This window comes from Ostrea edulis, chromosome 10 (assembly GCF_947568905.1).
Source record: "Ostrea edulis chromosome 10, xbOstEdul1.1, whole genome shotgun sequence".
Taxonomy (NCBI): Eukaryota; Metazoa; Mollusca; class Bivalvia; order Ostreida; family Ostreidae; genus Ostrea; species Ostrea edulis.
The window spans coordinates 21,033,195-21,054,622 of record NC_079173.1 but is presented as its reverse complement, the minus strand read 5'-3'; the positions used below and the strand labels follow the sequence as shown (position 1 = coordinate 21,054,622).

Below are 21,428 nucleotides of genomic sequence, written 5' to 3'. Positions count from 1 at the left end.
TCTGTCATTTTAATCAGATACAGTGTTAATCAAAGCCGTCGTTGCGCCGAGACGTGTAAAACGGTGCAAATCGAACTACATGTACTTGTGGCTGAGTCCCCCCCTCTCTCTCTCTCTCTCTCTCTCTCTCTCTCTCTCTCTCTCTCTCTCTCTCTCTCTCCGTAAGGCTTAGGGTAATCTCGGCTGAGATTTGGCTTGGCTGAATACTTGGATTGACGCCTTAACCGAATTTCGGAGCAGTCCTTCATAATTTATGTATGGAAATTTACTTTCAGCTTCGATTGGTTCTAATAATTAATGTACACGTAGGTGACACTGCTGTTCGCTTCAAATAAGTAACTCTCTATCACTACTAATTTTGCATCACTTACCGACCGTTTAGGTATGAAAATTCCAAAAATGAAAAGTCACTAAATTTTTCGTTCAAATGATGACTTCCATGGCACGATATTTTATCTCCTGAAATGGAAGAGTTCCTATAGTCTGTATTATCTAGTTACCGATACATTGTATCTCCACATACCGTCTTGTATAATTTTTCTTATAAAAGAAACTATTGGAACTCTTCAATTTTGTGGTGTTGCTGGTCATCAGGGGATCAGATTTCCATTCCATGTGAAATGAACAATATAACCCGTGGTTTGCAACGATGTTTAACCTTGTGCTCTTGAAATTCTTTAACTGTCTTTTATTATCTTGTACAATTAAATAAAATTTACTTACTTACTCTGTACAGTTCAAATCTACAAATCTATTCTGATTTTTTCTTTCAAATTTGGAGGGGCATAGATGGAGTAATACGTTTCTGTAAGAAGCCACAACAATTCACTGTGAACCTTGAAAGTTATCCGCATTCAAAATCAGTGTGCCAAGAACGGCTTAACAATCGGTATGAAACATGAGATATTGAATAAGTAAGATTTTTTATTAAAAGTAGGTCAAACTTCAAGATCAAGATCACAAGGTCAAAGACTGAAGTATATCAATGTCTTGCCATAAAGAATCTATATACAAAATAAAAAAAAGAGATTAGATAAGGTAATCAAGAAAGTGGGTCAAGGTCACAAGATCAAGTACTATTGTATCACAATACCATGTCATAGAAAAACTATATATAAAATGTAAAAGTCCCGCCTACAATAGATTTGAAGATATCTAACGGGTTACGTGTTCTCAAAAGTAAGCTTTCAAGGTTAAATGTCATAGTATGAAATGAAAGAATTTATACACAAAACATGTAAGATCTACCTTTTTCGTATCAAATATTTTCACCTAGTGACCTTCACCTTTGACCTACTTTTCAAAAAATTTAACCTTGGCTATAGCTTTTGAACCAAGAGTGGTATACGTTTTCTATTTCAAATATAGAGGCCTTACTACAAAACATTTCTTATGGTACTAGAACTCCTGACCTTGAAAATTGACCTACTTTTCAAAAATTAAAACCTGGACTATACTTTTTGAACCATGGGTGATAGAGATTTTATATTTAGATGGCTCATGACCATGCCTTTCATATGGTTTTAAAGCTTTTGACCTAATGACATTAAACTTTGACCTATTTTTCAAAAACTTTAACTTTTTGAACTGAAGGGGATAGGATAAGTAGAGGCATGCTATTGTGTCACCTGACAACTCTTTTTGTATACATGCTATTGTGTCACCTGACAACTTTTTTTGTATACATGCTATTGTGTCACCTGACCAACTCTTTTTGTATACATGCTATTGTGTCATCCGACAACTCTTTTTGTAGACTGGGGAAACATGTGCAGTGCGCCAATCAGTGTGAACGTCACCTGTGTCTGAAGTTTTCTGCAATATTAATTAAAGTATTGGAGAGAATTCAGGAGCCATATACCCTGTCTAAAGGTCCACTAACATCGGATGGAATCAGGTTTTATAAGGAGCTTTTCGACTCCTTCAGATGTTACAGTGGTGTATTCCATTACAGAATAGTCTATGTCTTAGGCACGGTTCCTGTACAATGAAAACTTACAGACCTGGAATATCGAGATCTGAGATATCATTTCAACCACTGTCTCATCACATTCTGTGCTGTGGCTTCCTCCGAGTTCCTTATTATGAATTGAAGGAATACCGTATACATTTAGCGGGTTTTTTTCCTCGGGGTTAGATAGCTTTCCGCCAAAATTTCACTCGCCAAATATGCATCCAATTGCAAATTCAGTATTTGAAAGAGAGATTACTCGCCTGCTGCTGTGCAATTTCTGGATCCCCCACTGGCCATACATAATATGAATTTAGAGTATCTCTGACACTTTCTCCATCACAATATTGGTATTCAAAAATAACTAAAAATTTCAAATTATATGCATTTTTTTATTTAGGAGATTGGATGTACAAATATATACATGAGTGTATTCTTTCAGACAAATGAGCATCTAGTTGTTTGTTATACAATGAAATCGAAATGTTAAAAAAATAGGCTATGATTTGGACAAAAAAAGATTTTATTATGAAGTATATTCTTTCAGTTTTACATCAAATAATATGAGACCCATGGGCCACAACACTCACCTGAGTCAAATTAGCCTTGCTTTTTAAAAAAAATAATTTTGCCTATATTCATAAATTATGTAAAATTTGACCCCCAATTCTAGTGCCACCCTTACCCAAGAGTCCATGATTTAAAATAAAAAATGAATTCACACAACTTGGGAATGTTTGCATATTAATATGATTTAGTGTACCCTTTGAACTTTTGAAAAGAATTTTTAAAATTTTCCTTGTCTTCATTTTTATCATAATTCACTATCACCCATATTTTTTTTAACCAAGAAGACAACCACCTATACAAATACATTTTCCCAACTCACCACTACCCATACAAATACATTTTCCCAAATCAACACCACCCACCCGAAAAAATATCAACTGCCTCCCCCCCCCTACATTTTTTACTGGAATAGCCCTTAGATAAAATTATTTTTTTTCCTCTCTCTCTCTCTCTCTCTCTCTCTCTCTCTCTCTCTCTCTCTCTCTCGGATTCATAAATATTCATATTGAATATATAGTGGATTCAAACGTCAGACCCATGGGCGGATCCAGAAAATCAAGTTTTCAAAGGGTAGACCCAATTTTCTTTTTCTTTTTTCTTATTTACCTTTTCAGTCCAAGAAAAGGGGGATGGAAATCCAAAAAGTGCAAAAAATAACCGTTAAAAAATTAATTAAAACTGAACTAAATGGGATGGATGGGTTTTGTAACAACTATAAGCGCCCCCGCTAGACCTTGGTTGATATCTGAGGTCGAGATCGACTTACAAATGTACACACAATGTGAAGTCGGGATCGGAAATTCGAATTTTGGGAATATCGCGGGAAACTTTCATAACATTTTGAGTGTTCACGTCATCTAGATTTCGATACTAAGATAGTAGATTGAGGTAGAACCAACAAAATGGTAGAGGGTCCAGGATGTAAAATCAAAGGCGAAAAAATAAAATCCAAACTTCTGAACCAGACTGTTAAAACCGTGTCAGGAAATGCTGTCAATAGGGTAAGGAGGGCATAACAATGTCAATAACATACTCGCGTCTCTTAAGGGATTTTTTTCCAGATGCATTATGCAAAAAAGAATGAAATTAGTGTAGGAGTTATAGGACCGTCGATATTTGTCTGGATGGCTCCAGTGGTTAAACAGAGTTTGACATTTACTTTTTTGAGCACTAGACCAATCGGGCTATACCGGCTACTTCATATGATTTTTGGTAGACCTGACCTTACATCCACTAGCCCCGACCAACTTTCCAGAAACTGATAGTTTTTCCATATTTAAATGTACTTAATTCAAATGACAAACATTAAGTTTGCATGAACTGAAACGTACTTAATTGTCTCAAGAAAGAGCTTTAGTCTCGTCATTCAATTTAATGCTTTAATTTTCAAACACATTTTCTGTTTCTTTAAATTCTACCTGGCATGGAAATTCTCTAGTCCATATAGAATAAAATGATCTCAACCGTTTTTTTTAAATCTCTATTTCATAAGCCCTGCTTTGTTTCTTCCCAACCTTTTACTTTTTTTCTCTCAGTTGGGACATCTTTCCTTGAGGACGAGAAGTATTTGAATATCTAGACATTCCTGCACATATGTCAACACCGAAAAATGGCTGCTTACGATGTAATTTATTAATTTGATAAATAATTTCTTATATTTGATTCAAATAAACTGGATTTGTTAAACAAAATGAAAATAAATTGTCTAAAACATAACTTTACACACATTAACATTGAGTAGATGTCGTAAAACATCACTTCCAACTGCAACTTATTTATTAGAACTAAAAATAGAGATTGTGTCATCATGCGGTTCAAAATTCCTCGCAAAGTCTACAGTTATTCTTGTGTAGTTACGAATTAAATATCTTATGGTATAAAGTAAAGTTTCTTGTTTATTTTTTCAACACGACCAGTCAGACTAGTAAATCAACATTTTACCCGACCAGGCCTATCATTTAGTAGACATAGCCTGCTCATAGTACATGTAGCTCATGCTAGAGGGTCCCACACCCTTTGATCCACCACCACATTTTTAATGTGCAAAACATATTTCCTGTAAATTTTGTCAATTCTATGTCTATTGTACATGTATGTATTTTTCAATGTCCAACGCCATTTTATTGAACATGTGAGAGTTCAAAATGTGACGTTTTAAATACCTAGTTTGTCCCGTAGTGATCCGGGTCAGAATACATGTAGGTCCTCAGTACCCCTTGCTTGTCGTTAGAGGCGATTAAATGGGGCAGTCCTTTGGATGAGACTGCAAAAACCTAGACCCTGTGTCACAGCAGGTGTGGCATGATAAAGATCCCTCCCTGCTCAAAGGCCATAAGTGCCAAGCATAGGCCTAGATTTTGAAGCCCTTTACTGGCAATGGTGACGTCTCCATATGAGTGAAAAATTCTCGAGAGGGACGTTGAATAATATAAAATCAATCGATCAATACTTGGCTGGACCACACATCCACTATTTTAACATTTTTAGTGAACATTCTATTTTCTGAGATGCCTTCATTATTGTCTAAATTATTAACCTTCATAACTATGATCGAATATTTGTAACTAATTTTGAATTAATAAGTGTATAATTATGGAGGAATAAAGCACTTGAGAAATCCCATATGGATGGAAAGTGGTCACGATATGCACAACAATATTTTGAAATTGAAAACTTTTTTCCTTCCATTTACAGGAGAAAAAGCCAAAGAAAGGCATCACATCTTCTCAGTTTGATGTCGTGGTTGGCCGGTCACTGACAAGTGTGCAAAGCCTGGGAAAGGAGCTGTTCATGTATTTTGGGGATGTCTGTTTAAGGTTGTTATTGACCCAATTTTATGTAATATAGATCATGATTTTAGGCATTTGTTTTTAGTAGATTGAAAAAAACACATCAAAATATACGATTTAACTTGTAAATTAAGGCTACTTGCTAAACATAAAATTCAGTACTGACTTGTGCGAATTACGCATCACAAAGTCTATGTATTGAATACTACACTATATAGACTATATAATACATCGCTATAAACAGATAGATTCGGATAGCCTATATTATTATAGTTGGAAAAAATATATATTTGACGTACCTTATTGCAAATTTTGTATGCTGTCAGCGAGAGGCAAAAATCGGGAATGTCCGATTGTTTGGTGGTGACACTATAATCGTTGTTATTCACGTTTGTGTAAAGGATATGTCAATTTGAAATCCGTCTTCCCGATTAATTACTATCAAAACATGCTTCGCACTGTCCAATAAGCACCCCGACACAGGCAGACCAGGTAAACTACACCACCCTGATACCATTACGACACAGGTAAACAGCAATGGCTGACTATTGTCCCGATTTCTGATTGACCAGTTCAGAAATGATGCGGGATTTCAAATTCCGGTTGGAAATGGGGGTTTGTTGTCGTAAAATGGGAGATATTTTTAGAAAATCGGGATTTCGGGGTATTTTTGCAATCCCGATCGGGATATCGGGATTTGCCTTTTCAGTTGCTTCAAATCGGGAGAATCCCGCACAAATCGGGAAAGTTGGCATGTATGTATATGTAATGAAAATCTTTAGATATGGATCAAAGTGATTCATGTGAGCGATGTGGCCTATGGCCCACCAGTGATTGGGGGGGGGGGGGGGGGGGGGGGGGCTGTTATTCGGTTCCACCCCAATCCGAAATTCCATGAATTTTTCCCAAAATATGACTTAAAAAATTCTCAATTGTAATCATTCTGAAAATTCTTTATATGACTTATCTAAACAAAATGTTAATATTTTGTACACTTTACTTCCGGCAGGTATTTTTTTTAAGAGTCTGTAGAGGGCTAAAAAGCAGATGTTTTCCCATAATGATGCCTAAAAATTCCCTAATAATGGATGGTTTGATGAGAATATACCATGAGGGGCCATCCAACCTCAGTGCCACTCTGTTGCATAACATTTGTGACAGTTATTTCTTTGCTAAAGACTGGAAATTAAAGCTTGTTTAAGCCAGCCACATTGATAATAAAATATTGAATGGTTAACTTTTTGCTTGTTTTATTTATTTACTTGTATAAAACGAATTTCCCAATTTCAATCAAACATCGCTATTTTCCCCAAACTCCTGGATTCAAGGGGTAAAAAACTCCCTGTTCCAGTGATGAAAACCTTGTGGGTTTTTAGTACAGTGGACACTGTCCAAGTACTGGTATTTATTAGATATGAAGCATGTTTGTTATGCCTTATTATAACTAAAAGACACTTCATTCTAAATGTATGATTGATGAATATCACAAATTTTCATTAAAAAATGATTATTAGTTTTCCCAACTGTAAGGATCCCAGTCCCAAAGTATTGAAAAAAGCACTGGTGACTTGTATTGGTGGCCTAGTGGTTTAAGTTTTTATGCCCATGAGATCGAAGACCCCCGGGGCATATTGTTTTTGTTTTTCCTATCTGTAATTCTGTCATCCTGTCTAAGACTTTAATCTTGCTAATAACTTTTGAACAGTAAGTTCTAGAGCTTTGATATTTCACATGAAAATTTCTTGTGACAAGACCTTTCCATGGGTACTAATCCTTTTGACTTGACATTGGACCTTCTTTTTAAAAAATTGACATTCCCATGGTCATAACTTCTAAATGGTAAATATTAGAGCATTCATATTGCACATGAGCATTTTTTATGACAAGATCTTTCTACTGGTACCAAGATATTTGTCCTTGGCCATCTTTGGAATTGACCATTATTGGGGGCATTTGTGTTTCACAAACACATCTTGTCATACTTCTGTTTGATATTCTGAAAAGTAAAATGCCAATTTTGATGTAGTTTATTTATATATTGGTTAAAAAATTATGAATTATGGTCATATTTTGTATTGTTGGCAATGCTACATATATATATATTGTTTGATTTTCAGAATTCATTTTTTAATGGCTGGGTCATTTCGTGTAAATGGGCAAGCCCTGGATAAGGACTATGGGAAATTGACTGAAACACCATCCCTGAAAGTGGAGTTCTCTAAAGACGTTCTGACATTTTACAAGTCTGCTGTTCAAATCAGGTCAGGGTTCATCGAGTTGTACAGTGAACCCAAATCACTGAATACAACAGAATACAAAGCTGCATTCAAGATCGTAGCGGCTAGTCTAGGGGTAGGTATGGTGGCTGATTTGTGTCATTTTTCACTTTATCGTCTTTTTGTTATTTTGAGGCGAAAAGATAACAAAACGATATTTAGTGACTTTTCGTCCTGAGATAACGAAAAGACGACAAAATGATTATATCAGCTACTTTTCGTCTCAAAATAACATAAACACAACACATTGTGAAATGGCACAAATCAGTCACCATACCTAGCCCCTAGACTAGCCGTTATGATCTTGAATGCAGCCCAGGACATATATGTTCTACAGTCCCTGCTATATCCTATTTTTCTGTTTTTCATTGTCCGTTCCCGGACTGCTTACGTTCACAGAAAGCACTCGTCCTTCACTCCCGGTGTGTCCATCTAGTCCTCAGTCTCTGATTTCTGCATTGTCATTCAGAACTCCAAAGTGAAAGATTGATCTTGATAATGAGGACAAAATGTTAAAGATAGCATGCACAAAAGTGGAAGGATTAAGCTTTCATATTGCATCAGATATATGATTTTGTGAAAATTGTGTACTTTTGAATTGAAAATTATTAGATTATCAACTGTGAAAATTGAAAGAAAACTCCAGTCCACTCAGCATCATTATCAGAAGGCTTCTGCCGTGGTTGAACAGGTTGTGGTTGTTGTTTGGGTTTTTTTTGATACCAGAAAATATTTTTTCTGTCTAACTGATCATTGATAATGATTTCTATCTCCCTTACTGAAATATTATTTCCATATAAGATATTTATATATAAATATTAATATATGAGCTCAAACAGTGTTTTGGTACGCTTTATGTTGATTTTGATTGCATGTTCGGTTGTTCAGTGTGTAACACCAAACAGAAATAATATTTCAATGACAGTCGCTTCAAGTCTGCAATTTGTGACTGCTGCAGCAATTGTCATTTTAAAAATGTATTTTTGTATTGTGTTACAGATTTTGTAGAAGTAAACATTGTTGGTAAAAGGCCTATGTGAAGTGTTGTGAACAGAAACTAATCAAACATGCAATTAAACTTAAAGTGTGCAGAAACAGTGACTGAGGTCGTACACTTATAGGATGTATTTTTGAAATTAACATACAATGTATGCACGTCAGGCCGTAATTGGTTAAAAGTCTGGCGGACTGATTGACGTTTGATTTCGTCAGTCTGATGAGACTGTCAATTTTCTTAAAACATCATTTTGGAAAACATACTTATGGAATCTTATACACATATCTGGCATTCCTCTGTAGATATCAGACAAACCCGGTTAGTAGATATATTAAGTGTTACAATATTGTCTGAGGCATATCATTTTAAATTCCGTTATTTTATTTTGATAACATTAACGAAATATATTTAATTATTTCTAAAAAAAAAAAAAAAAAATCCAGTGGACTGGTAAATTTTTCTGCAGACTGGTTGAAATTATACCCTATCAGTCCGACTGGACTGGGGGAATACAAATCCTGACTAATAATCAGGTAGACAGAAGAATTATTTCCATGTTGGAGAAAAGAAACCTATCTGATCCACCACAGAACTGCATGATCTTCTATAGATTTATGAAATTTAGGAAGTCTTGATATAACAAATAGTAACAAGTGAACTGGGTTGTTTTTTTTAATTTTCACAGAATCATATTTCTGATGTAATATGAAAGTTTCCTTTCACTCTTGCACATCTAGTTTGTTTTTTTTTTTCATTTTGTCCAAGTTATAAAGATTGATTCTTTCACTTTGGAGTCCCGAATAACAATGGAAAGATGAAAGACTGAATATATGGTGTGTGAATGATTCATGCCAGTGATTTTTTAAGACCCATTCTAGGTCTGAATATCGAGGAAAGCCAAAAATTACCAAATTGAATTTCTTCCCAATTTAACATGCATTTTTCCCAATAATAAAAACTGGCAAAAAAAGTATTTGTTAAAAAATAAGTTCAACGTGAATATAGTTTAATATGTACAACATGACAAAGACGCATGATTTAGAAAGAATAGTCGAAAATTTTAAAAGCTTAAAGAAAATTTAAAGTTAAATATGTAAAATTAAAGAAGAATGACATCAATTTGTGTTTGATTTATTGTTTGATATGATATATTTAGCATATTTACAATAAAGACTAGGTTTTCCTAATTTGATCAAAATGTTGACAATTTTTCCCAATTTGAAAGCCACAGGACCATTTTGAAAAATCACTGAATGCTTTGTGAGCACAAGCAGTTGGTGAATGGAAAGTGAAAGGAGAAAAAGGGAATGTTTCAGGGACTATACCAAGTATTCTTACTGAAGGCTTTATATTTGATTATGTATTCATTTTGACATCACCTTCAGAATGATAGTAAATTAAACAGATTGAATATGGAGAAATCAGAAGTGGGACAATGAACAGAGGAAAACTTTCTGACCTTGGTAGATATTTTAAAAAGTTTCTTGTGTATTACAGAGAGTCTGGGTCGTGCAGTATGAGGTATGCAGATCTTCATGAACTTGACATTTGCTCCCCAGTCTTTAACCATCAAAGGGCTGTTGCTATGGTTATGGAGCAGTCTAATCGCCAGGTTTGTGATGTTCTGCTGGATCAGACCATTCTACCCGGCGTCGGAAATATCATCAAAAACGAGGTATCAAAATGGACTAAAGTACATATTTATTTCATTATGTCATTGTCATTTTAATGAAAAGACAGCCAAGTCGTATTTTGGTTTAAAAATCTGATATTTACAGGAAGAAAGAATGACAGATTGTTGTTGTTTTTTCATTTTTTTTTTAATCGAAGGAAATCAAATTTGATATTCAGGTAAGACTAGCAAAGGTAAATTCTGCTTAGGGCTGTTCCAGAAATGATCAAATGGGGGGGTCGGGCGGCAAATGATATTTTTTTGTGTGGGTGGTCGTATTTTTTCATATTTTAATTGGTCCGTGGTGGGATTGTTAATAAAATATTTATTATGGGTAGTGGGTAGTTTCTATTGTTTTATTTTGTGCTACGTGGGTGTTGAGTTTTCAGAATATTTTTATTGTCGCTCTTGTCGTGTTGGTTACAAAACGTCGGAAATTCTGCTTTCGAAATCGAAAGTAACATAGAACTATTCGAGTTGTCGCTCTTTGCAGCGCATAACTTTCCATTACGGCACTCTTCAAATTAGAGGCGCGTTTAATAGGGTCTCTTTGGACGTGATGGCGGCGAACTCTGTTCTGTAGATTATTACAGTTTACAGTGCATCGATTTTGGGAATATTTTGAAACCAATAGGTATTCCGTTTTCTAATAAAAATAGGCAAACCTTAGTTGATTTATACGAGGGTACCGATGCGTTATATTTATCAGTCGGTGTGATGGTGATATAGAGGCCTCCGGGCGCGGGCTCCATTAGAAGACGAACGATTCGTGGAAAAACATATCCATACCCATTTCATGATAATACCATCGTTTGGACTCCCAATCTTTCCAACATTCCCGCCATAGATGCCTTTGCTTGTTGATGTGACATCGTTTCTTCAGAACTACTGTGATACAATGTCGCACAGGCATTACCGCGTCATTGACTAGAATGTTTGTCCCGAAAACCTCGCGAGATTTGTACCGTTTTCATTTTTAAAAATATTTTTGTGGTGGGTCTGGTTAGTTTTTTTTTTTATTAGATGGGTCATTGTAAAATGAGTTTATTAATTTGATGGGTCATGGGGTAATTTTTTATTTTTTTTTATGGGTGCTTGGTATATACAAAAGGTGCCTCCCGACCCCCCCATGTAGTTATTTCTGGAATAGCCCTTACCATTAAAACTTGTTACCCCAGACTAGCAGAGATAAACTTGTCACCTCACTAGCAGAGTTCAACCTTTCACCTCAGACTAGCAGAAATAAACTTGTAACCTCACTGGCAGAAATAAACTTGTCACCTCACTAGCAGAGTTCAACCTTTCACCTCAGACTAGCAGAAATAAACTTGTAACCTCACTAGCAGAGTTCAACCTTTCACCTCAGACTAGCAGAAATAAACTTGTAACCTCACTGGCAGAAATAAACTTGTCACCTCACTAGCAGAGTTCAACCTTTCACCTCAGACTAGCAGAAATAAACTTGTAACCTCACTAGCAGAGTTCAACCTTTCACCTCAGACTAGCAGAAATAAACTTGTCACCTCACTAGCAGAGTTCAGCCTTTCACCTCAGACTAGCAGAAATAAACTTGTCACCTCACTAGCAGAGTTCAGCCTTTCACCTCAGACTAGCAGAAATAAACTTGTCACCTCACTAGCAGAGTTCAGCCTTTCACCTCAGACTAGCAGAAATAAACTTGTCACCTCACTACAGAGTTCAGCCTTTCACCTCAGACTAGCAGAGATAAACTTGTAACCTCACTAGCAGAGTTCAGCCTTTTATCTCAGACTAGCAGAAATAAACTTGTCACCTCACTGGCAGAAATAAACTTGTAACGTTGAGTTAGCAAAGATAAGGCTGTCACCTTAAACTAGCAAAAGGTAAAATTAGCTTTATACCATTGAAACTTTTCACCTCAGATCGGCAAAGTTAACCTCTGAGTCTTGCCTCAGTCTACAAGAGTTAAACCTTTCAAAGATTAGCCTGTCATCTGCTGGCTATCTTGAATATTACTGGTCACTTCAAACTAGCAGAGGTACACCACCAATCCGCCCCTTCATTACCACCAAATCTCCACCCCCTTCATTACTTCCAAATCTCCATCCCTTCATTACCACCAAATCTCTGCCCCTTCATTACCACCAAATCTCCATACCCTTCATTACCACCAATCTCCACCCCCTTCATTACCACCAATCTCCACCCCCTTCATTACTACCAAATCTCTGCTCCTTCATTTCCACTAAATCTCCACCCAACTTTCTAATGCTACTCATGTTCATACAATTTAATACACATTTAGCGATAATTCTGAATTATTGATGTCTTTCAGGCGCTGTTTGACAGTGGTATCAAGCCAAGTTCTAAGGTGAATGATATTTTATGTTTTGAAGACCCCTGTGTGACCAGTTGTTACCTACACCCACGTGTAGTGTGTCATTTACTTCTGGTCATGCTTTAAAAATTGAAGACAAACAGGCCTCTTGTTTTTGAAGAAGTAAAACTAACATGATAATGTGATGGGTAGTTTGTTAAGGAGGTATGCTACACCAGGGAAATTTGATATGGATGAAAAGTGGAGGATATGTACGACAATATTTTGAAATTGAAAATTTTCAAATTTACTTTATTTTGTCAAAAAATACAGTTTTAGAAGAAGGTAATCTAAAAAGAAATTTAAAACCCCTGCTGGTCTCGAACCCGCGATCTACAGTTCAGCAATCGACATGCTAACCTACTGAGCTACTCAGCTATGCAATGAAATTGGAAATGAATAGACAAATATTGCTGATATTTATATTTTCATCCATGTTTTAAAAGGAAGTCAATCATTATGACGATGTAGTGAACCACCTTAATCATCAAAAAACAAACTGAGATGCAGCATTTTTTTCTGTATCTGCAAAGGTGTTATGACCTTGTTAAAAAATTGTTAACAATTAAATGATTTCTCTGCCTTAGGTTCAGGAACTTTCAAAAGATCTTGTTTCGCATCTGGTGAAAATGACCAGGGATTTCTCCCTCATCTTCTACAAGGTATAATTCAAATAGAGGAAACATATTTAGCTCACGAATTGAAAGTTCAAGTAAGCGATTCTGACCATGTTTTGTCTGGTGTCGGTCTGTATCCATAAACTTTTAACATTTTTAAACTTTTTTCCAGAACCATGCGTCTAATTTCAGCCAAGCTTGCCACACAGCATGCTTTGGTAAAGAGAATTCAAGTTTGTTTGAATGAAGTGCCTCACCCGTTTTAAAGTGGAGATGATCAAGATTTAGTAAATATTTTGTGGCATCTTCTAAAAATCTTCTTAGGAACCACTGGGCCAATGTCAATTAAACTTGGCACAAATGATCCGTGGGTAAAGGGGGCTCAAGTTTGTTCAAAAGTGGAGATAATCAAGAAAAGGCAAAAACAAGGTTGGGTCATTTAGAAATCTTCTGAAGAACCAGAAAAGTTGAAACTTACATGAATCCTTCTTAACATGGTGTAGATTCCATTTTGTTCCAATCATTGCCCCCCCCCCCCCCCCCCCCCCCCCCCCCCCATTGAGGTAGGTTGGGGCCACAAAAGGGGATCAAAGTTTTCCATGGTGATATATAAGATAAATCTTTAAAAATCTTCTTCTCAAGAACAACAGGGCCAGGATTTCTCATATTAATATGCAAGCATTCCCAGGTAGTGCAAATTCAAGTTTTGGTCGGGGGTTTGGTGAGGCCATGATATGTGACCAAAGTTTTACATAGGAATATATATAGGAAAACTATTTAAAACCTTAAGCAGGGCCATGAATACTTATATTAATATGCAATCATCCCCAGGTTGTGCAGTTTGAAGTCCATTCAAATCATGGCCCCTGGGGATAGGATAGGGCCACCGTAGGGGGTCAAAGTTTTATTTTGGAATATATAGAGAAACATCTTTGAAAAATCATCTTCTTAGAAGTGCAGGGACATGGATTAGTCAATATGCAATGGAGGGATATTGTTTTTGTCTTGTATATCTGAAACAGGAATCTTTCTTTTTTGACCTTGTGACTCTGACCTTTGAATTTGATCCAGTTTACTGAAATTTTAATCTTGGCAATATCTCCTGAACTATTCAAGAAAGGGCTTTCATGTTTTGTTTAAAGATTACATATATCAAAAAACTTCATTTGATGCCATGATGCTTGGTCTTGTGACCTTGACCATGGAATATGACCTTACTCTAAAGTTGTACCTGTTCATAACTTATGAATAGTGAATAATACATATTTCATATATACATTCCTTGTGACAGAACCTCTAAAATTGATGTTGTAACCTTGATCTTCGATTTTGACTGACTTGTAAGAAATGTTATTTCAGGCATTACTCTCTGAACTGTTTAAGGTAGGAAGTCCATGTGTTCTATATAAATTCCTTATAGAAAGACCTTACATTTCATACCATGATTTACTTTTACTTTGTGACCTATAATATCATGGTTATGTCCTAACCCTCTATGGGGCTAGGTTGGAACCGCAATATGGGGTCAAATTTTTGCATGGCATTAAAGTTTGCAAAAAATCTTTTAAAATTCACAGTAGCTGAACAACAGCAGGGCCAAGGTGATTCATGTGAGTGATGTGGCCCATGGGCCTCTTGTTGACCCTGTTCAACTTCTTTAATGTCAAGTGTGGGGATATTTACATGTAGTGCATCGTCTGTCTGTCTGACTGTAAAAAGACCTGAGAATATTAAATTTCAAGTACTGATTCATGGACAAGTATTTCAAATCTTGTTCAATTTCTGCTATGCTTTGCAATTACAAATTAATTGAATAACAGCCTTGAAATTTCTTATTTCAAAAATGTAATTGCACATGTACATTTTAAAAGATTTGTGTAGGAATTAGGTCATAATGTATTTCATTTTTATTCAGTGTAGAAAGACAGGCAGCAATTTAAATCAGTATATGAAGATTTACAACAAGCGGAAATGTGGACAGTGTGAAGGAAAAGTGACCATAACTCGGACAGGAGAGGACAGTGAGAGAGTGACCTACTACTGCCCAGACTGTCAGACCAACACACTGAAGTCGACAATCAAGTAAGGAGGGGGGAGGGGTCAGAAAAATGTCACAAGCTGAAGTCGACAATCAAGTAAGGATGGGGAGGGGTCAGGAAAATGTCACGAGCTGAAGTCGATAATCAAGTAAGGCTAGGGGTGGGTCAGGAAAATGTCATGAGCTGAAGTTGATAATCAAGAAAGGAGGGGGAGGGGTCAGGAAAATGTCATGAGCTGAAGTTGATAATCAAGAAAGGAGGGGGAGGGGTCAGGAAAATGTCACGAGCTGAAGTCGATAATCAAGTAAGGAGGGGGAGGGGTCAGGAAAATATTGTCAGCTTCACTCAGAGATATCAAGTTTAATTTTTCTTGGTTTTTATAGTTTTCAATATTAATAATGATTTTAAAAGTACTGGCATATTGTTAATTACCAGTAAATCATGTTCCCTATAGTAGAGGTTTTTGGCATCAGGTTGGACCCAATATGGCCATAGTAATTAAATATCTTTATCAGGCTTCTTGTTTAAGTTTGCGGATACTATATAAAAACTAAATAAATATTTAGAAAAAGCAGAAAAGCTTATGTACGAAATCATGATTTTCACAATCCCAGGGTTCTGACTTTATTGATCGATTGATTGAATATTGTTCAACGTCCCTCTCGAGAATTTTTCACTTGTATGGAGACGCCACCACTGCTGGTGAAGGGATGCAAAATTTAGGTCTATGCTCGGCGTTTATGGCCATTGAGCAGGGAGGGATCACCTGCTGTGACACGGGACCTCAGTTTTTGCGATCTCATCCAAAGGACCACCCCATTTAGTCACCTCTTACGACAAGCAAGGGGTACTAAGGACCTATTCTAACCCGGATCCCCATGGGATTTCTGACTTTAGGAAGGATCCAGAATAGCCTATAGTGTTGATACATGTATAACATATATTAGGTTACATAAAGTCTTTTATTAGTTTGGACACGTTCAGGTGCATTTTTGATTTTTAAAAGAACACAGTTTGTTTTATACTCCTGGTGAATATTAGAATTTAGCTTGGACATGCAGAACAGGAATATTTTTAGGCTTCACGACGGCCCTTAATTGTTGATATTGATGATTTTAACAAATACTCTTGTTTTGATAAAATACAGGCCCATACTCAAACACTATTTTGCAAGGTGTGGTCTTATGTGCACAACCAAAAAATTAGGGTTACACAAGAAAATTCATTAAGTAAGATTTCAATTACAAAGAATCTGATAAATCAGGTTGCAGTAAAAATTAATCATATTTTTTGTCATTATCTATGGTGGAGTTGTTTTGAGAATTTTAAGACATTTGCATCATTTTCAGTAGTTTCCAGAGCATTTGAAATAATGAATGATAAACAGGACACACAGTTTGGTAACATTGGATGACATAATGGCTCACCAGAGAGCAGACGAGTGTAGTTCGTGGAGATTTAGGAATGACGACGTTACAGAATTTTGAATAATTACAGAAGACAGAAATGTAGAGAAATACATGTACGATTGTTGTAAGGCTTATCCAACTTTCTTAGCAGATTTTTCACAACATATTCTTTGACAGCATCATCGGTGCATCATAAGGCGATACCATCATGTATAACATGAAATGCCCTATTTATCTTATTTGCGCACATATCTAAAATTTGAAATTAGCTATGCATGTTTTTGAATAAAGTAGTAAATGGTAGTGATTGATTGATTGATTGATTGTATATTGTTCAATATCGCTCTTGAAAATTTTTCACTTGTATTGAGACGTCACCATTGCCGGTGAAGGGCTGCAAAATTTAGGCCTATGCTTGGCACCTATCATGCCACACCTGCTGTGACATGGGACCTCGCCTCTACAGTCTCATTCGAAGGAGCATTCCAATTAGTTGCCCCTTACTGAGGACCTACACTGTATTCTAACCCGGATCCCCACAAATTTTATAACACAGTGTTAATGTTTTTCACTGTATAAACTTGTCCACAATTTTGCGAAAAACCCTTGTAAATACATGTATTACCCCCTTTTTGTTTTCCAGAGTTCATCCATGTAAAAACAGTCTTTTGGGATGGGTCCAATCAGGCAGGCAGAATGCTGTTGGGAAACATCCTATTGAGGAAACAGAGTGGGCGTGTCCAATCTGTACACTGATAAACAAAGGGACACACCTCCGATGCCAGGCATGCCTCACAGATAGAGAGGAAACTCATTCAGGTGAATAAAAGTAATGTTAATTCAAAAACGAAGAATAAGAATGAGTTTGCATTTCAGCTGGATTGGTGCACCTTGACCTACTTTAGGGTTGAAAGTATGTTAAACAGCTTTCCAGATTTTTTGTCCATTATGGAGACAGATATTGCACTGAAATTTAGTCATAAGCTTCCTCTCAGATGAATGCAATTTCAGTAAGCATTTCAGCTGGATTGGTGCACCGTAACCTATTTTGGGTCTAAAAGTAGGTCAGTTTTCTGGACCTTTATCCATTAAGGATACAGGTATTGCCCGAAATATAGTCACAAGCTTCCTCTTGGAGGAATACAAGTGCAGTTTGAATAACAGCTGGATTGATGCACCATGACCTAATTTAGGACTGAAAGTAGATCAAAGAGTTTTCCAGATTTTTTTTTTGTTATGGATTATAGAGGTATTACTTCACAACATCACAACCTTCCTCTCAGAGAAATAGTTTCAGTTTGCATTTCAGCTGGATGGTGCACCATGACATATTTTAGGGCTAAAAGTAGGTCAAATAGTTTCCTGGACTTTTTCTCATTATGGATAGATATTGCACTGAAATTTTGTCATCACTGTCAGATGGGTGTACGATGTACCATTTGCAGTACTCTTGTTTTCATTTAATATGGCATGAAAACATTAAATACCACCTCATTTTAATTTGGGAGTTATGGTATATAGTACATGTACATAGACTTAAACTATTTAAAATATTAAAAATATCACCCTTCCCAAACTTTTGGACAGTCTTGTATATACCAATATTTTTAAAACGAGTACTTGACTTATTCATATTTAGTATTGCATTAGAAAGAAAATAGGGGGAGGAATGATTCGGAAGGCCATCCTTAAAAAACAAACTTTTTAACTGATGGAACAATAAAAATAAATATATGAATAAATTGGTCAATAACATTTTCCCAGTGGGAATAATTTTAATGAGGCAGGCGAAAATTCCAAACAAACTAATTTTATTTTGGCTTAATATGCTCAACCTCTACAGTGATGTATTCAAGCCTTAATTAAACACTATTCTTTTAGAAGTTATAGGTTATTGGCTGAATATCGGGTAAATATGCCAGCCCGAGGTTCTTGCACGGTATAGCGGACAAAGATTATAGGGCTATAGCTCTGCTTCCGCACAATTGAGGGCAAATATTTTCTGATATTCAATCAATAACTTGATTTACATCTTTTTCAAATTCTATGCACTATAGGCTTTTACTTGTAGAAGAGCATGTTTCTTTACATTTTCAGGGGTAAGTATCTATTATTATTTATAAACAGGTGTGACATAACAAGCATTGAGTTATGTAAGCAGATGTGACATCACAATTGAGTTAAGGAAGTTAGCTTCTGAGCTTTTTAGCACAACTGTGCAGGATGCTACAACTAAGTATTTACTGGTTCAATACTGATCCCACTAATGCAAACATATCACTCATCTATTACTGAACCTGTCCAGTTGAAAAAAAAAATTGTCAATTCAAATTTTGAAAGGGTTTTGCAGGGACTATATCTTGTAGCGGAAGGATTGATTAACCAAAAAGTTTTTAATCCGCGTGATTTTATTGTTTCTGTTTCATCCAATAAATCTTCTATTTTTATACTCCTATACATGTATTTCAGTTTTATAATTTATGATGGAAGTAGCTGAGACTTGGAACTAGTTCAAATGCTGTAATTTATGAATGTGGTTGATATATTTTTCCAGACAGAACACCGATTCTTGTAAAGGTTTTAATTGATTTACTTGAAATTTTGTATAAAAATTCAGTATTTTCGCCAATAATTTAAAAATTTGGTCTCCAACCCCCCTTTTTAAAGTTCAGTTTTAAATTTTAAGACAAGACCATGCAAATTGTGAAATTTTAGAAATTGACATTACTCCTAATATGTCCTTTTAAACTCTCAAATTTGATATCATGAATTTTTTTCGTATATCAAGTGCAAAAAGGTCATTATTTATTTCCATTACTAGTATTAAAAAAAAAATTTATCTTTAGAGTTAGAAGACATGATTATATATCTATTTTATGTAATGATTGAATTTTGTTGCTTAATACATGTATATTGTGTTGACACCAACAGACAAATCAAGCTTATTTGAATAAATTTTAAGTGCAAAAAGGTCATGTTTAGAACATTAGCTCAATAACAAGCATTGCGACCCCAGGTTTTTGGGTTTTTTTTAATTTCCTAATTCTCCTTCAATGTAAAAATCAAAAATACACATCCCTAAAAATTGACATTACTCCAAATCTCCGGTGCAAATATCTATAAAGTTGGTCCAGGGCATTTACATTATAGGCTTTTATGGCCCTGTTAAAGCTTCTGTACTCTCTATGGAATCTATAGGGAAAATATCAAAATATGTTATAAGAGTTCATGATGGATGATATCAGTAGGTATGCAAATCTATAAGTACAAACATATAAACTGTGGTCCTTTGTATGTAAACACTAGTAGCATTTGATGGGACTGGTGTGGTGTCTGAGGCTTGTATAGGGATTTCATGTCTCTACACCCTGTCATGAAGCCAACTTGAAATGTGATGCTATGCTTCCTTTGTATGAATTTATTAGATTCTACATGTAACAGATGTAGGGAACATATTTCTAGACTGTCAGAATAAGTAGTTGCATCTTTTATTCATTGAGTAGGCACAGCTGAAACAGGTTTGAAAAGACAATCTACGGATTCCTCGGAACAGATTTCAAAGAGGTTAAAAGGAAGTGAAGATGTGTGTGGGATCATTTCTGTAACAAACAATAAGATTTGTGATACTGGACAATCTCCCGCTGTGAATTTGGATGCAAAAAGTACAGGAAAAACAGCATCTCCTTGGTTTAAGCAAGGAACCTTTCAAAAAACTATATCATTAAATGAAATGAACAAACCGCAGGAACCACGAAATGTAAACAAAATCATTACCAGGACCAAATACAATAATGTGAAGGACTGTAAAGCATCAGTCCCTCGGGGAATGACATCACAGTCGGAAGGAGTGGTTGCCACGGTTACCAGTAAAATCCCACGGTGTCCTGTCCATTGTAAGCCATGCACCATGAAGCAGACACGAAAAAAAGGAGACAATTACCTCCGATGGTTCTTCACTTGTGGAGTCAGTCCCAGGACTAACCAGTGCAAATTCTTCAAGGTAACACAGAAAGGTCCGAGCTTGGACTTCTTGAAAACAAATTCTCAAACTTATTTGGAGTTTTCTTCTCTTTGAGCAGTAAAGATTTGAGTAAAATGTTAGACTTAAGTCCAAGTTCTGACCAAAGTTGGTTTTTTGTTTTCGAGAAGTTGTGGTCAGAAAGTGAACAGGTGATAAAAGGTGGACCATGGGTTGGGTCAGTATGGGGGGATAAAGATTCACATGATGCGTTCATGAATATGGGACATTCCTAGGTTGTGTAGATTCAAGTGGGGTTAAGTCATGATCCTATTTGGCTTAGTTGAGGTCATAAAATATGGATTCAAAAATTTTCGAAGGAATAAAGAGAGTAAAAAATCTTCTGAGGAATATAGCAAAACCAGGTGGACTCAAGTGAGCATTGTGGCCCATCTCTTGTTTATTTGTATTTCAGTGGGCTGATGAGAGTTTCCCAATTTGCCCTAATCATGGCAAACCAGCTGCTTTCAGAACTGTGATGAAGGAGGGTCCCAACAATGGAAGAAAATTCTTTGCTTGTCCTCTTCCAAAACAGAAGCAGTGTGGATTTTTTGAATGGGCTGAAGGTTTCTGATAGACAAAAAAAAAACCCACAGGGAAAGGAACTTGCATATATTACAGTGTTGTGTATATTATTTCTGATGACATTTATTTGTGATTAAGGAGGTACGTACAAAAAAAATTTGGAAGTGTTGTATAAATTTTACTTTACATTTCTTTTGTTTTTTCTACTA

General features: G+C 35.9%; 1 protein-coding gene across 2 annotated transcripts; it reads left to right on the top strand.

Moving 5' to 3' along the window:
• Positions 1–3,191: 3,191 nt before the first annotated feature.
• LOC125665483 (endonuclease 8-like 3) lies at positions 3,192–21,405 on the top strand. 2 transcript variants are annotated; one of them, XM_056152245.1, is made up of 10 exons: positions 3,192–3,522; positions 5,216–5,337; positions 7,428–7,571; positions 10,081–10,258; positions 12,570–12,605; positions 13,199–13,273; positions 15,144–15,310; positions 17,320–17,495; positions 20,186–20,676; positions 21,110–21,405. In XM_056152245.1, exons 1-10 carry the CDS (start codon positions 3,424–3,426, stop codon positions 21,266–21,268), a joined length of 1,647 nt encoding a protein of 548 aa, XP_056008220.1. In that variant the 5' UTR covers positions 3,192–3,423; the 3' UTR covers positions 21,269–21,405. The 2 variants fall into 2 exon arrangements, with proteins under 2 accessions (XP_056008220.1, XP_048754089.2); XM_048898132.2 differs by having other exon boundaries at positions 3,193–3,522; positions 20,177–20,676.
• Positions 21,406–21,428: the final 23 nt, after the last annotated feature.